The 15,861-nt window shown below is 34.7% G+C and overlaps 1 protein-coding gene across 1 annotated transcript in view; it reads right to left on the bottom strand.

Annotated features, from left to right (window-relative positions):
* The window catches only part of LGR5 (leucine rich repeat containing G protein-coupled receptor 5), a 93,607-nt gene that overhangs the window by 5,957 nt on the left and 71,789 nt on the right, over positions 1–15,861 (bottom strand). Inside the window, exons 12-17 of the mRNA XM_072401368.1 lie at positions 13,913–13,978; positions 13,662–13,733; positions 12,855–12,926; positions 10,004–10,129; positions 535–680; positions 148–231 (exon numbers count right to left, since the gene is read on the bottom strand). Coding sequence (XP_072257469.1) covers positions 148–231; positions 535–680; positions 10,004–10,129; positions 12,855–12,926; positions 13,662–13,733; positions 13,913–13,978 — 566 coding nt within the window. The remainder of the gene's footprint in view (positions 1–147; positions 232–534; positions 681–10,003; positions 10,130–12,854; positions 12,927–13,661; positions 13,734–13,912; positions 13,979–15,861) is intronic.

Genomic DNA, 15,861 nt, shown 5'->3' with positions numbered 1-15,861 from the left:
ATGAGTCTTTTCATAAAACACATTTCAAACATTCATATGAAATTAGCAGAAAAAAACAAACACCTATACCTATAGTGACAGCAGATTTGGGATGAGTTATTTACATAAATGTAAATTACATAAGTGTAATAAAACTTTACCATTTACCTGGGGGTGGTGTACACTGTACAGTGTGAAGAACTTTTAGGTCTTCTTCAAAGTCCAGAAGGAAATCTTCAAAGTCACGATCATCTGTAGGTTAACGATTTTTGTTAATAAACTTTAATAAAAATCCTTATGTACAACTCTAATCACCCCTCAATTTCAATTATCATCACAATTTGACAAAATTACACAACCCATAGTATGGGATGATCTCCTGTGTGGAAAACAAGCAAGAACCTACAGCAACAAAATAAATAGTTTCCAGTGACTGTTATTACAACCTACTGAGCTTTTCTGGACTTAAAGTAATACTCTGGTTCTGCACATTGATAACATGTCTGCCCACAATAGGGAATGTCTGCTTTGGATTCTCAGACAGTTGATTCTTACCTTGTAGATGTAACATGCTTGCTTCTTTTCGGAAAAACTCATCAGTGCTGCTGTTGTCCTCTTTGCTCCATTGGTTCGATTGCTTAACAGCATTTTCACAACTGGCAAAAGCACAGCACTGGTAGGCGTAAGGCATTTCCATGACCCTATGATAATCACAATATAATAGGGGTTATTTTTTTTTTTAGATGTAATTTCAAAGCAGTAAGAACCTTTGCAAATGGTAAATATTTTGTTTCATTTTTTTTATGCAACATATAACTGTTAAGCAGCACTTTACAAAGTACCTGAAATAATTCATGTCAGTACCTGTTTAAAAAATGCACAAACAAGTGTTTGCAACACAACTGTGCACAATAAGGCCAATAGAGAAAGAAGCTACAAATTGTGTTGTAGTTCAGATTGAGAATGCACATCTGACATTCGGTTTGGTTCTAATACAACAGAACATTTTCCTTGAAGTTAGCTAAGTGAACACAGAGGCCAACTACAAACTGTGTACAATTGCTCACTGCGACTACAACATTTAGTAGACAATGTGCTGCTATAAACCTGCTGTCAATAAAATGGCGGTGAGGATTTTAATTGGTTGGGAGTCATCAATGGGCAGGACTGCCCCTAACACCACCAGCAAATGGCCCCATCCCTGACTGGTAAACATTTAATTTGGCTAAAAATGAACAGAGGCTGGTTCAATCAACACTACCTACCAGTATATTTTTGTTGCATACTTTTCTGATGATAAAGTTCTAGATTCTATGGATCATGGATTCATGATGACATTAACCTAAGGTGCACCTATACTCAAACAAAAGACAGATTTTGCATATCAAGTGGTAAAAGTCCAATGGAACAAGCCTTTACTAACTCCTCCAGCTCCATGTACAGAGAACTGAATAATTGTATTAATGAGAAATAAGAGATATGATACTAACTTGGCGAGAAATTGGCCGTAGGCTGAATTTATCTACCAGTGTTTCTAGATTCATACCTATTGTGGGAAACCCTAGTTTTTTACCAGCGCAAATGAATTGGGTATTTCATAAAGGGAGAGATAAGGGCATTGAAACTTCGATGGATAAAGTCGAAGAGGATACATTTCGACTTTACCCTAGAGAGGTTGTACAGCGTAAATATGATCTTCTATCTTGGATGATACATCCAATATATTCTTTGCAAATATGTCATTATTATAATTCATTGATAACACCATACTTGCAATCACATCCTCCTGATATATTGCTTACTAAGTCCCCTCAATCGATATCTTTATACTATCAGTTTTGCCAAGAAGTGTTTTTGAAACCATTGTCTTTAACAAACATAAACTACTGGCAAAAAGATTTTCCAGTCCCGGAACTAGTTGATTACATATTACAGGGGTATATATTGGTAAGGAAATATGTGACTAATAAAATTTGGAGGGAAACTCAATTTAAATTGATACATCGAGCATATAAGGTCACCAGAGTTCCTACATTAAATACTGGGAAAGTATTCAGATCTTGTTGTATGAAATTTCAGAAAGAAGGTATTACTTTTTTACACAATTTATAGATTTTTGGCAGGAGATGGTTAATTTTAATAATGATATTACAGAAGAAAATATACCATTATCTCCTATTCTGTGCCTGTTTGGATATTGGGGGAATGTGATAGCCCCAAAAAAGAGATTGGAAAATAAGGAGTGGATAACTATCTGCTTGCTAGCAGCTAGTCGAATTATATTGACGGAACAGATTCAGTCAAATATTCCAACAGTACAAAATGTAATCACTGTTCTTAAAAAAGTGTTTGACACTGAAAGGTTTGAAGAAGAAAGTTTGGAAGATAAACAAGTAACACGGTTTTAAGATATGGCACATTTTTATTGATAAAGTGTTAAATAATGTTGAAAAATGAATATATATAATCACTTGAAAAATTCAACGTGGGTGATAGAAAATGGAAAATAATTAAATAGGTGGAGGTAAATTATTGATATTTGGTGGTTTATTGGAAGTTATTGGGTAGATAAGAAAAGTTGATACACGGTGTTTATTTTAGATATGTTTTTTTATATATATTTATTATTGTAATAGAAATTGAAATGTAAGGTCACAATATTATAATTTTTTGTTCGTATTATGTGAGTACTTTTCTTTTTGTATTTTCTTTCTCTTTATACTTTTTTTCCTTTATATGTTGTTTCTTTTGTATTGAAATTATGGAAATCAATAAAATGTTGGATCCAAAGATGTTCCATAAAAAACAAAAAAAAACCCCCAAAAATAAATAAATGAGGTTTGATCTGCTTACATTGCACCTTCCCTATGAATAAAACCTTTGCGTTCTAATTACATAACTTAATTTAATTCCAGTTGTTTAATGATTTGCTCTCTGTGTTTTCTTTAGGGGCCATTAAAGGCTAAATGAAGCCTCTCAAAAACATATTAGAACCCCTTTTTAATACACCCCTCAGTAGCCCTGTATCTTTGCAACAGTTGTCCATAAATTAAAACCACCACCCCTATATGTATGCAGCCATAGTATTGCAACTTAATATTACTAACCTTCCTTCTTATACCATTGATATTCATTATGTTGCTCCTACCTGCCTATGACCCTATTTAATTGTATAGGAACACCCTACTCCACTGAACCACTGGAGGCTCTCATGAATATTGGTCCTCTAATGGAACTATTTACGCAGTAGTGCAGATTTACAAAATTAGAAGACACTGGGACACTTTGGCTTGAACCCATGTGGTGCCTGGTAGGGTCATATAGTGAATACCACTGAATTTGGGAAAAACTGTAATTATTTGACTAGGTACGATGCACTTAAAAGGGTAGGGGTATTACTTATATGACAACCGTGCCAAAGGTAAAATTGTCCGTCCATACCATTTCATTACTACTATGTCCAAACAGCCAGGCATTGTAAAGGACTATGCTATAAAGAGGCTCTTCATGAAAGGATACACATCTGTTTTTCTGACATGACACATCACTTATTCCTGTTACCCATCAACAAATTTATGGAAAATCTGGAAGACCTTTTCAATGTACTCATCAGATATCTGCAGACATTTTATGAGTGCAGAGAAGACAATCAAGCCATAAACACTTTTTGAAATGCAAGTAAAATAATAGTTTGCTGAAGGAATGAGGAATGTGTTAGATACTGGATCAAATTCCACTGTCTTCTTTGGAAGATTTTCAGGGTTCATTAAATGTAACAAGTTCTTTTCAGTATAAATTTAATTCAAAATCTTACATTAAAATTAAGCCTGCCATGCAGCAATCAAATAGGGTAAGTGAAACAAAATAATAGGGTGTTAAATCCACATAAAGCAAAAAATGTACAATACCTTAAGAAAGTATGGCGGGGGCACCAACTGATTTACACAACATACCTACTACTTTGTAGGTGAAAAATACTTTTGATTGTGACACAAACAATAATTACCTCAGAAAAATACAAAAATCATTTGTGACAGGTATTCACTCCCAAAGTAAGGCTAAGCCTACACGGACTGTTTCCCCCAGCGTTCAAACACTCATATTTGAAATTTCCATTCATTCCAATAGGCCAGTCCACACCAGAGCAACTACGGATGGCACATTTTTGAGCACTAAAGAAAACGCTCCTTGTTGCGTTCCAAATTTAATTGCTTGTAAAACCTTTTTAACACATTTAGCCACCTAAAAATGCTTCAACTGGGGCATTTGCCAGCGTTTGTAAATGTTTTCATTAAAAATAAGGAAGCATTTACAGGCGTTTATAAGTATTTATAAACACTTCCTTTAACCCATAATTTTTGGCTTTTGGCTTTTTATTAAAAAAAAGCATAAAAATCACATTGAAAGGAAGTATAGGAATTTATAGGCATTTAAAAAAAACACATGCACACTCCTGAGGTAGGTCTCTATTAGGTTTGCACACCTAGCTTCTGGTATTTGGATTATTAACCAAAGCAAAACTGATTCAACTTGTTAAATTTACATGGGTCGCATGTAATTTAAAGACATTTAAAGTTTCCCTTTACATAACTCTAGTGAAACTTTAGCAGTATGTTTATGGATATTGTCCTGTTGGAAGGTGAACTTTTAATCTCTTTGGACTGAAACACGTTTTCCTTAAGAATTGCAATATATTTAGTGTCATCTTTTCTTCAATCCTGACCAGTTTTCCTGTTGTCAAATAAAAAAAAAGAAAATGCCACAGCATGATGCTGCCACCAACACCAAGCTTCGTTGTGAGTATGGTGTTCTCATAGTGATGGTAAATATTGTGTTTGCACAATACATTTTTCATACAAAAAGGTCAATTTTAGTATCCTCTGACCAAAGAACCTTCTTCCATCACTCTACAAGCATCTTCTTTCATTTTTACTTTAGGCAATGGATTTTTTTTCTAGCTACTCTTCCATAAAGCCCTGCCCTATGGAGTGTTGGAGATCATAAAGAAGTGCATGAATTAGATATCCTAGATTGTAAGCTCATCAGGTCAGGGTCCTCCCCTCCTCCTGTGTTATGGTCTGTCTGTCATTTGCAACCTCTATTTAATGTACAGAGCTGCATATTATGTTGGTGCTATATAAATTATTATTATTATTATTATTAAACAGGATTTATATAGCGCCAACAAATACTGTTTATTATTATTATTATTATTATTAATAATAATAATAATAATAATAATTATGAGTTTTGGTGGGCATCTGTCAGGTTTGTAATTGTGCCATATATCCACTTGTAACACTTGACAACCTGACTGATTGCACACAGATGTACACTAATCAACCAAATATGTGAAACCTAATTGTTGGACTTAAACTTATTTATGGATTTTTTAGTAAAGGAGATTAATACATATTCACTCACAACTCTTCAGTTTTTCTATAAATATTTAATCAGTCGGTCTCATGGTAGCAATTTTATGCATGAACAGGCACCTGAGATTACAATTTGCACAGGCTCACCAAAATGAAGCAAGAGACGGTTGTTGCCTGCTGTGGTGAGTCTTTATTTCTACTGCAACATTTAAAGGATAGGGACAAAGGTTGTCAAAAAGAACATGAAAGCATGTATCTATCCTGCATTGTAACAGTAAAGACTGGTGGTGGTGGTGTAATGGTGTGGGTGATAAGTTTTGGCTCATTATGGGCCCCTTAGTACCAGTTAGGCATTTAATAAATACTACAATCTACCTTATTGTTGCTACCCATGTCTATCACTTTATGACCAAAGTCTACCCATGTTCTGATCGCTATTTCCAGCAGGATACTCTGCCATGTCACAAAGCTCAATTCATGAGTTCACAGTAATCAATGGTCTCCATAGTCACCAGATCTCAATCCAATACAGCACCTTTGGGTATGTGGTGGAATGGGATGAGTAGAACGTTTGTGAGATCCTTGACAAAAAGCCTACCACTCTCTAATTCATAGAGTGCATATTTGTTCTGCCTGCAAGGTAGGCAGACCCATGTATGTTACAAAAGGAATCAGAAAATATATGTGGTTTCGCGGTACTGAATTAAGTATGCATCTTAGGAGTCAAAAGAATGGCAACCTCATATGAGGTTTCTCAACTAATTTACTCTGTCACAAATTCACAAAAAATATTAATTTGGGCAAAATTATCCTTGTTATAATGCTAGTAAAATAATATGCTGATAGCATGCTTTTCACCTATGTGTATACATGTAGCAAAATCTACTTTGTATACTTTATAATTATTAGCCATTGAAACCCATTATACTCTGGTGAAGTGAAGCACTGATATAAGCTAGAAATATATTTGAGTGTAATTATGAATGCTATGATGCATTAACATTGAAAACTACAAAATGCAGAGCTAGTGTGCCGCCAGCTAGTTCGTTGCCCTAACCTATCTGTGGAAGTTCAGACGGCCGTTATATATGCCAATGCTAAAAGCTGAATAGAAAATTTTCTTTCTTCACCAATGGGAGTTTAAAGTAAATGGCTACATGGAATGTGGCTTTCTAACTCTAGGCATATAGTGTTTGTGTCTTCCAAACCAATTCTTTACTGCCTCCTCTTTGAATCTTCCGGGCTATGTGACTTTTATTTGCCCTCTCTAATTGCAGTTATTTTATGTAATCTTTTCTTTTAAGAACTCCTGTAATTATAGCTCCATACTCATATAAATCTCTTGGCTTATCTATTACATGTTTTCAGCAAGTGGCTGATTTAGAGCCCTATTATTTATTTAGATATACAAAGGAACAGAAGGGATGTGTCAAGCAATGCATTCCCATTCTGAATTATGGGAGAATCAGATAATTGCAATGAATGAACACAGGAAACAATTATTCTGCTTTAACAAGCACTCCCCTCTCCCTTTTGTAAGCCTCCTTTTTATAACATTATTTATACATGGAAATTGGTGTAACATCATGGGCAATGTGAACAGAAATTGTTTGGTAGGTTAAACTTAGATATAATATTGTTTCTCATACAATGAATTAAGGAAGACCAAAAGGAGCCAATTTATACAGTTACAATGATATGTATCATATATAGGATTTTCCTAAGTCACGTATTGACAAGCCTAATATAATGAAATAAACTGTTGTTTTTTGTACAATTCCATTTTGTACTAGTTTAGGCTAATAAAACCTGAGAAGCTCAAACCACAGTGCTGGCTGTAAAACACATGAACGAAACAGGCAATTATCAAAATCCCATCTAACACTTTAGCTACAAAAATGCCAACTGAACTAAATTTCCAAAACTTAATACTTTTTGTGGCTGTAGGGTAAACTTAAAACCTTAACTTTTTGTAGCTGTAGGGTTCTCTATAGAAAATCCATTCCTGTTAGGTATCTGTTTGATTCTTAATGCTGCAACACTTCCACCCTAATATTCCACCTACACCTTTCTATGGAATGCAGACTTTTCAGCAGGTCTATTATAACAACTTACTCTCAACAGTTCACAATTTGTTACATCTGTGTTAACAGTGCTCTAACACAGTTTTAAGTCCATGAAATTTATGATTAATTACACTTAATCATTAATATATGGTCACAGATGTATAGATAAAAAAAACACCAGATACATGAGTATTGTAAAATAAATTATCAAGGTATAAAGGGAAAGAAAAGAGAATGAATTCAATTGTCTGGAAAAATATTTAGTGGTCAACTCCTTAAATAATTATATCAAATATATTAAAGGGGAAAACACAGAAATTGCAGATTTGTTTAGGCCTTTAATTTACTAAGTAAAATTAAAAGAAGATCAAAAATGTTTAATTATCGCCAGAAAGGGAATTGATGCTAAATTTTTAAAAGAGACTGTGACTACTGTCCCAGGAGGAATTTCTTTAAATTTGAAGATATTTTGTTTTGCTTCCTGTTGTATCTAAGGGACAGATGGTGTGGAGAAATATAATAAATGGGAGAGAACAAAATAAATCCAGAAAGGTAATAAACCTTAATATAGAAAAGAAAGTACACACCTAAGGCTGGGTTTCTCAACTAGGGTTCCTCCTGAGGTTACTAGGGGTTCCTTGAGCAATTTGTGCCTCTCAGGTCAGTTCAACAAATACCAATGATCTTTTTGGCTATCTGTAAGGATGGCAGTCTTCACCCTGGCCAGCAATTTCAGAGGCATTTTTCCTTCTGACCACCACACAAATATACTGTGAGTTTTGGATATAGTAATTATAGCAGAGGGTCCCGGAAGACCTGAATGTTATATCAAGGGGTTCCCCCTTGTTTAAAAGGTTGATAAACTTTATGTATTAGGCAAAGTAATAATTCATTAGGTCTTTGGAAGGTTTAAAATTTAGGTAAATACAAAAAACAGACCACATGTTATATTACACTGTATCATTATTTAACAAAGACAAATCTAAAATTAAGAAGCAGTGTGTGAAATATGTATACAACTTTCATATGAATTAGGAGGGTGAGTAGCAATCAGGTGCTGCCAATGAAATACACTTGGGGTTTTGGCAGTTTCCTAGTCTAGAGCATTTAGGAAGACATCAGCAATGACCTTACAGAAGCAATTGCTGCTGCCCATCAATCTAGGAGGGGTTATAATGCCATTTTAAAGCAATTTGAAGTTCATTAATCTACAGTGAGAATAATTTAGTATTTTTGGGAGGGTTGCCGGGAGAAAGCATCTTCTCCCTAAAAAGAACATGGCAGCAAGGCTTAGGTTTGCAAAACTGCATCTGAACAAACCCTAAGACTTCTGGAAAAAAGACCTTTAGACAGACGAGACCAAAATGGAGATGTCTGGCCGTAGTGCAAAGCTCCACCTTTGGTTGAAACCAAACAAAGCATATGAGCAAAAAAACCTCATACCAGCTGTCAAGCATGGTGGTGGAGGGGTGATTATTGGGCCTGTTCTGCTGCCACCGGAGCTAAGCACTTTGCAGTCAATAAATCGACTATGAACACAACTGAATACCTAAGTATTTTCAGAGTCAAATGTAAGACTATCTATGCAATAACTAAAGCTTGGCTGATGATATTGGATCAGGCAACAGGACAACAATCCCAAGCATACCTGCAAATCTACAGTAGATTAACCTAAAAAGGAAAAGAACCAAGGTGTTGCAGTGGCCCAGTCAAAGACAAGACATTAACTAATTCAAAATGCTTTGGTGGGACCTTAGGAGACCACTGCATAAACAAATGATCGGAAACCTCAATGAATGAATAAATGCTGTAATGAAGCATGGGCCAAAATTCCTCCACAGTGATGTAAGATAGTCAAAAGATAATGATGTTCATACAGAAAATAATGACTTCAAATTCATGATGCTGGGAAGTTCTACAAGCTGTTAAATCAGGAGGTGTAATTTACACACATTACACATTACTTCTCTATTTTGGCTTCATTTTTGAAAAATAAAAAAAAATTACACCGTAGAATGTGTTGTTTGTTGTTTTACACCTACGGTTAGATTTGCATAATTTTTTAACATGTTAGGAACCAGATGATTGTTTTTATTATGTCATCATTTATTTTTATCCATATAGTCAAGCATGTTTTTTGCCACTGCATGTTTTTGGAACGTGGAAAGAAGCCAGGGTACCCGGAGGAAACCCACGTAAACACGGGGAGAACCTGCTAACTCAATGCAGGCCATGGGACCTAGCGCTGCAAAGGCCAAAGTGCTAACCTCTGAGCCACCTGAGTTCATTCATGTTTCAAAGGTGTCTTTGTGCTTTTAGTTTTATTAAAAAAGATAAGGAGTTTGGCAAATTTTACACTTCTAATGAGTTCATCTTCCACATATCAGGTAATTCTATACGTTATTTTTTTATAGGTTTATCACATTTATTCTTTCAAGTACTATGTTTAAGAAATAAACAGCAATCAAATAAATGAAAGTGATAACATTTGTTAAATCTTTCAAAAGGACAAAAGTGAAGATGAACATCTCTTGTTGGTCTTTTTTCTTCTATGAATAAAAAAAATAAAGAATAAGTGCTTACCTGAGTTTTGGAAAATGCTCGGATAGGATCAGTTCTTGAAGGGCAGAATTTCCCGTCAGTTTTAAATGAGTCAATCCATTTAGCCCAGTGACAGGAAAGGACGTCAGCTGGTTGGATGAGAGATCTCTGGGGAAGAGAAGTAAAAACCATGTCACCTGTCATTTCTACAGGACAGTATTTGCTCAGTCAACCCTCAAGGACCATCATAGTCCAGATCACCTTCCGAAGCTAACAGTTAAAATATTTGGGAAGTAATGCTACTTGTGCCACAACTTGAAAGCATAAAAAAGTAATTTGTTAGTCCCCATTGAATAGGGTTCAGAAAGCCTGCTACATTAAAACTCCAAAAATTCCTGCTCATTCAGAATAAATTCATTTAGGCACACAGCCCTTACTTTTTTAGGCTACTTCTCCATTTAAATAAAATTACAACAATGAGTCTAGATATTAAAACCACATTTAAGGTAAACCCCCTTGCTGGATCAAAACAAAAGTTTTAGTTTTCCATCCTAATTTTTTCTCTTGTAAAAACTATTTAAACAATTTATAGTGATTGTAAAAATGTGAATGTTACTTCTCAGTAACAAACACCAACTATGTGTTGTTATGATGTTCTGTTTTATTAGAAGAATATTCTGGACTGTAGATGTAATTAATATACACACATCAGTTTAAAATAAATTGTTGTTAGAAGTCACTGAGTTACAGATGTCATTTCTCCTTCAGGGCACCCCAATTATTTAATGTTTGTATATTTTGCAATAAAGAAATGTTATGCCACAAAGTAAGTGACAGCTGACATCTAATGTCGGTAAAAGCATGTCAGGGTAGTAGTAAAATCCTGCCAAAAAACAGTCCCTCTTAGCCAAGTTAAAGTATACAAGTGTTATGTATAAGTGTTTTGTCTACTTCTTTCACCCACATGGCTTCTGTATACACAGAGAGAAATGTGAAATCAGGACTTGTATCATAGCTGCACTTTATAAATTACTTGGTTTCACTGCCAACATAGCCTGCTAGGTTGTCCACAGGTACCTAGCTACAGTAAAGTAATACACTGCTCATGCTTTTACAGATATTGTTTATCAAAGCAACATACAGAATTAATTGAAAACATTGCTAGAAGGTAGAATTGTTTTGATGCCATGCTATGTAGATGCATCTACCTGTATAAAGTATAATTTTTTCTAAATGAAATACGAAATTTAGAAGGTTGCAATTCTACTACAATTTTACAAACTTGTTTGTTCTTTTTTTCTCAAGTCAAATAATGTTTTGCATGTGGGTTCCCAAGAAATCATTGTGAGCCTAGCACTTGTCTACGGGTTTATAACAACTCATGCTGCTCAGATAATGAATGTGGTTGGCATACCTTGTCTTTGTCTTTACAACTGACAGTTTTTTGAAACATGTACCTATTGTACTTTTACATCTGCGTAAGCCAAACAAAAATGGCATGATTACAGCAGAGAGCTTGTGTGAAATTTAAGCATGACTGGAGTCAATTTACTTTGAATTATTGCCTATAGAAACTTACTGGGCTGAATGGACTTTCACATTTTTGCAAACTAGTGCCAAATAGCTGGCCTTGCATGACCCTCATGAAAAAGTCACTCCTTTGGGAAGTTTTTCTTTTGTTGATTTTGTTGTTTACTACACTTTTTAAAGTCACGTAGTTCATCACTTTGGTGGTAAACATCATGTAGGGGAGCATACACCACTTCTAAGATTTAAAATAAGCATACAGCGACTACAATAGGCTGCACTCCCCATGAAGTGTATGTATTCATGTTATTGAAGAATTCCAAGGCAGAAAATGACCACTTGACTCCAGGTACCTATACCTGTCACTCAGAACTTTGATGTTTACAGTTCTGCTATTTCCAACGGAAATACATGAATTCAATTCAAATATATATTTTTATCTTTGCAAGTACCTGTTTATATGATTTTATAATAAAAAAATATCCATTTCACAAAACCCAGACAATCTCCCTCATTTCTATTAAGTATAAAACAAATTGTACTATCTGTGATAGGAACTGCCACGCTTGTAAGAACTTTTGCTTTTTTGATTAACCAAGTGGACTAGTTAAGACCCTGGACTAAATCACCTTGGACAACTGTGTTGGTTTACAATAATAGCAGAACCAGACAAGCAATAACAAGAACAAGACAAGCCTTACAGCCAGTGTCCACACTTATTCACACAACCAGCAACAACTGTAGATACATAAAGGTTTCCTGACTTTTGTCGTTAAAAGGCACTTGTACCAGTAAAGGCCAGACCAAGTTCTCTCAATTTCTCAATTATATTAGAAGGAGAAGAAAAATTACAGGACAAGGTTTAAAGGACCAAGAAGTGTTCCATAGTATTTCCTATTTTTTCTTACAGTAGTCTGACTCTGGCTCTGTGGCAGTGAATATAGTGATGGTAGCAGAAGGAATCAGCAGTATAATATCAACCTTTGGTGACCCTTTAAGCTTTTATAAATAGATAAGAATACTTACAGGAAGGTTCACACCTACCTCTAAATCAAATGATCCTGCATGGCTCCCTGTGGTTAGCATTGCGCCAGCGAATCGAACACTCGCTTGACAGAGCTGGGACTTAAAGAATCAGCAACAGCACATTTAAGAGCTGATGGCAACCAGTGGTACTGGTACCACTCACTGCTACCACTATCTATTCACTATGGAACTGCTGCAGGGAGATGTTACATGTGGCGTCTAATAAATAGACAGCAGTTCCTGGCATAAGGAAGCACTGCAACCTAACTGCAGGTGTGAACCAAAATTACTACAGACAAAACTGTTACAGAATATTACAATGTATTTATAAATGACTTACAGCTTGATGAGAGACGGCAAAGAAGAAAATGATGTAGGGTGAATGTAGGTTATTTTGTTCCATGCCAAGTCTCTGCAAAAAAAATAAAAAACTCAGCCAATGTGCATGGTATTAGGATTAATATTTGTGTTGCTTAAGCTTTCTATGATTGCTAATAGTGACATTTAAGATAAAATGTTCAAAAACTTTACTGAAATGTAACATTAAATAGGCATAGCTTCTACAAACAGGTAGCAGATTGTGATTTGATGATGCACCAAACAAGTAATATATCACCACAAAAAGTTAAGTATTCATCATTAACTTTTACATCATTCTATACTTGAACAGTAATCCAAAATTTCAATTACTTCACAAAAGCAAAAGGATAAAAGTATATATATATATATATATATATATATATATATGTGTGTGTGTGTGTGTGTGAATATAACAGAAATCTGACACAAACATTTTATTCTACATTTAGTGATAACAATTGGCACCGTGACTGTGAGTTTATGTGTAGGATAGAGGGAAATTATTTCTCGAGTTTCAAACATTTTTCTTACAACATTTTTATATTTTATGTTAATGTATGATATTTAGAGGCATCTAAACTGCATAACAGCAGATTAGTAAACTTTTCCATATGATTTTTCTTTTCTCTCATTTTGTACAGCCCAGGTTACACCAATGAATTGGTCTCTTGAACAACATAGAAAGGGATTTCACTGTACAGGGCTTTTGGTTTACTTCTTAATTATAGTTCATTAAACAGAACAGTAAAATAGGATCAAACAAGCAAGAGATTTGCAGAGCACTTACAGGGATCGCAAGACAATCAGCTGCTGAAAGGTGCTGGATCTAATTTCATAGATTTCATTATGACGAAGGTCTCTGAAAAGACACAAAAATTATAAGTGGATAGCAGAAGCATGAAATTCCATAACAAACCTTTCTCTACCATCAGATCACCTTTAAGCACTGCAGTTAATGGGGTTAAGAACTTTAGGTTTTAAGTGATATGGTGTAGAAAGCTTAGGCATAAAACACCTGCATATGTAATAAATACTTACATCTTCTGAAGTCTCTGACACCCGGAGAAGCTTGGCAAGTCCTGGATACGATTATATGACAAGTCTCTGAAATAATAAACGGTGTGTTGAGGTACAAAAAAGAGAGCATAACTGGATAATTTTGAAACTAATGCAAAGCAAAAACATGCCAATAATGGACTTAATGGAAGTCAGCGGCTTTGAACATTATCATGAGCAAGGAGAGTTGTCAATTTAACAAACTGATCAATGAGCTTCTTTTAATCTAAAGAGGAACTATGCTTTTCAACATAGAAACAGAATACTGATAAAGAAAAAGCCCTGGGCTGACATAAGTAGTTGGATGCCTCAAGAAATGTGGAAGTATTATGACTGAGCAAACTGCAACATTAGTACTAAAGAAAAGTATGTTGATGTGACCATCTCCAAAAAATAAGCTAGTACATAAACATCAAAGGGCACTTGGATGTGCAGACATGATTTTAATGCATTCATGCACTAATTCCGCAGAACCCCACAGAGTATTTTATGGCTTGGCTGAGTTTAAAAACAGGTTCTCTTGGAGGAGAAATGGTGGAAAGGGAGTATTTTGTAGTAGGATCTATGTCTAGGTTATCAGTGGGGAAGAGTAGTGATCAATTCAATTTTTTTTCTATCATGCCCAACTGACTTTTACCCTTAACACCAGACTTTATGCTGAACACTGATATATAAAAAGTAATCATATATAAGCCTTTCATAAAAAGATTATATCTATAAAATATTTATAATGTGGACCAGATATCTGCAATTATAATATACAATTAAATTTACATTTAAAAAAACACATTTCTTCCCTAAAATGTGCATACAATGTTTTTCACAAACTTATCTTGCTGGATTAATTGGAATAATCACCTGCTTTAATTGTTTTGTCCTGCTCAAACATACATGTTTCAGGACATTTAATTAGTGCTTCCTTCTCATACATAACTACTGTACATTTGGTGTGTTCATACATTATTTTGAGCATTAAAGGTTCACAATCATTTAAAATATAGAATATTTATGATATATAAAGCTGTTACTAAAATTTAGATAAATATTATGGTAAACTGTGTCTTTTGAAACCCATCTATGAAGAAGAAAGGTGAAATTCAAATTGGTAATTTAATATTGAGAAATGAAAAGCAGCCAATGAAATCTCATCCAACAGAAACTCCCACTGACTTAGTTGAAAAGCATTCTGTGCTTCTACAGCATCTTCAAAGAGTATTACATTTCCACTTAAGTGCTCTTATGCTACCTAGCATAGCAGAAAATTTACTATAGCAGATAAATAAATATTATTATTCCCAATTAATCACAGTTCTAGAAAACTGGTCATGAGCCAAGTAACAATTTAGCGCACATCTGGATTGCTTTACATTGAACCTGCTAAAAAAACACATTGCTGGCTTCTCAGATGTCATATTAGCGGGTGGGTTCAGGTGCACAATGCAAAAAAGAGTGCCATTGTCATGGTTTATATTTACCATATTTTTAATTCAAACATAGACCTATATTTTATTTTGTGTAATAAGCATCTAAAGGATTTTGTGTCATTGTATATTCCTTTTTCTTATCAGCTGTGGTATGATGATAGCATCATTTTAAATGTGTGGACTAAATTGCTGGATACAGACTTTCCATGAATAATGATCATAGTGATCGCTTTCTGTAGCCCATGCAAGCACAACAACAAAGTGGGACCAAGGAAGTCTCAGATTAATGTATTAGACATGAGGTGTCACAGGTTCAATCTCGGAATAAACCATTGCAAACACCACTCATACTGCCCTGTATAGCTGCACTGTATTAAACAATTCTTACGAATGGTTATTGTTTCTGGGTAATTGAACCCCTAAAATGTTTCTTTTGCCTTAAATGGGGCTTCTCAAACCACTGGTCCGCACTGATAAAAATCTAACACATTGTAAATTATCAAAGTT

Source organism: Pyxicephalus adspersus, chromosome 2 (genome assembly GCF_032062135.1).
Source record: "Pyxicephalus adspersus chromosome 2, UCB_Pads_2.0, whole genome shotgun sequence".
Classification (NCBI taxonomy): Eukaryota; Metazoa; Chordata; class Amphibia; order Anura; family Pyxicephalidae; genus Pyxicephalus; species Pyxicephalus adspersus.
The sequence above is the reverse complement of the archived record's forward strand: the minus strand, read 5'-3'. Positions and strand labels throughout refer to the sequence as shown.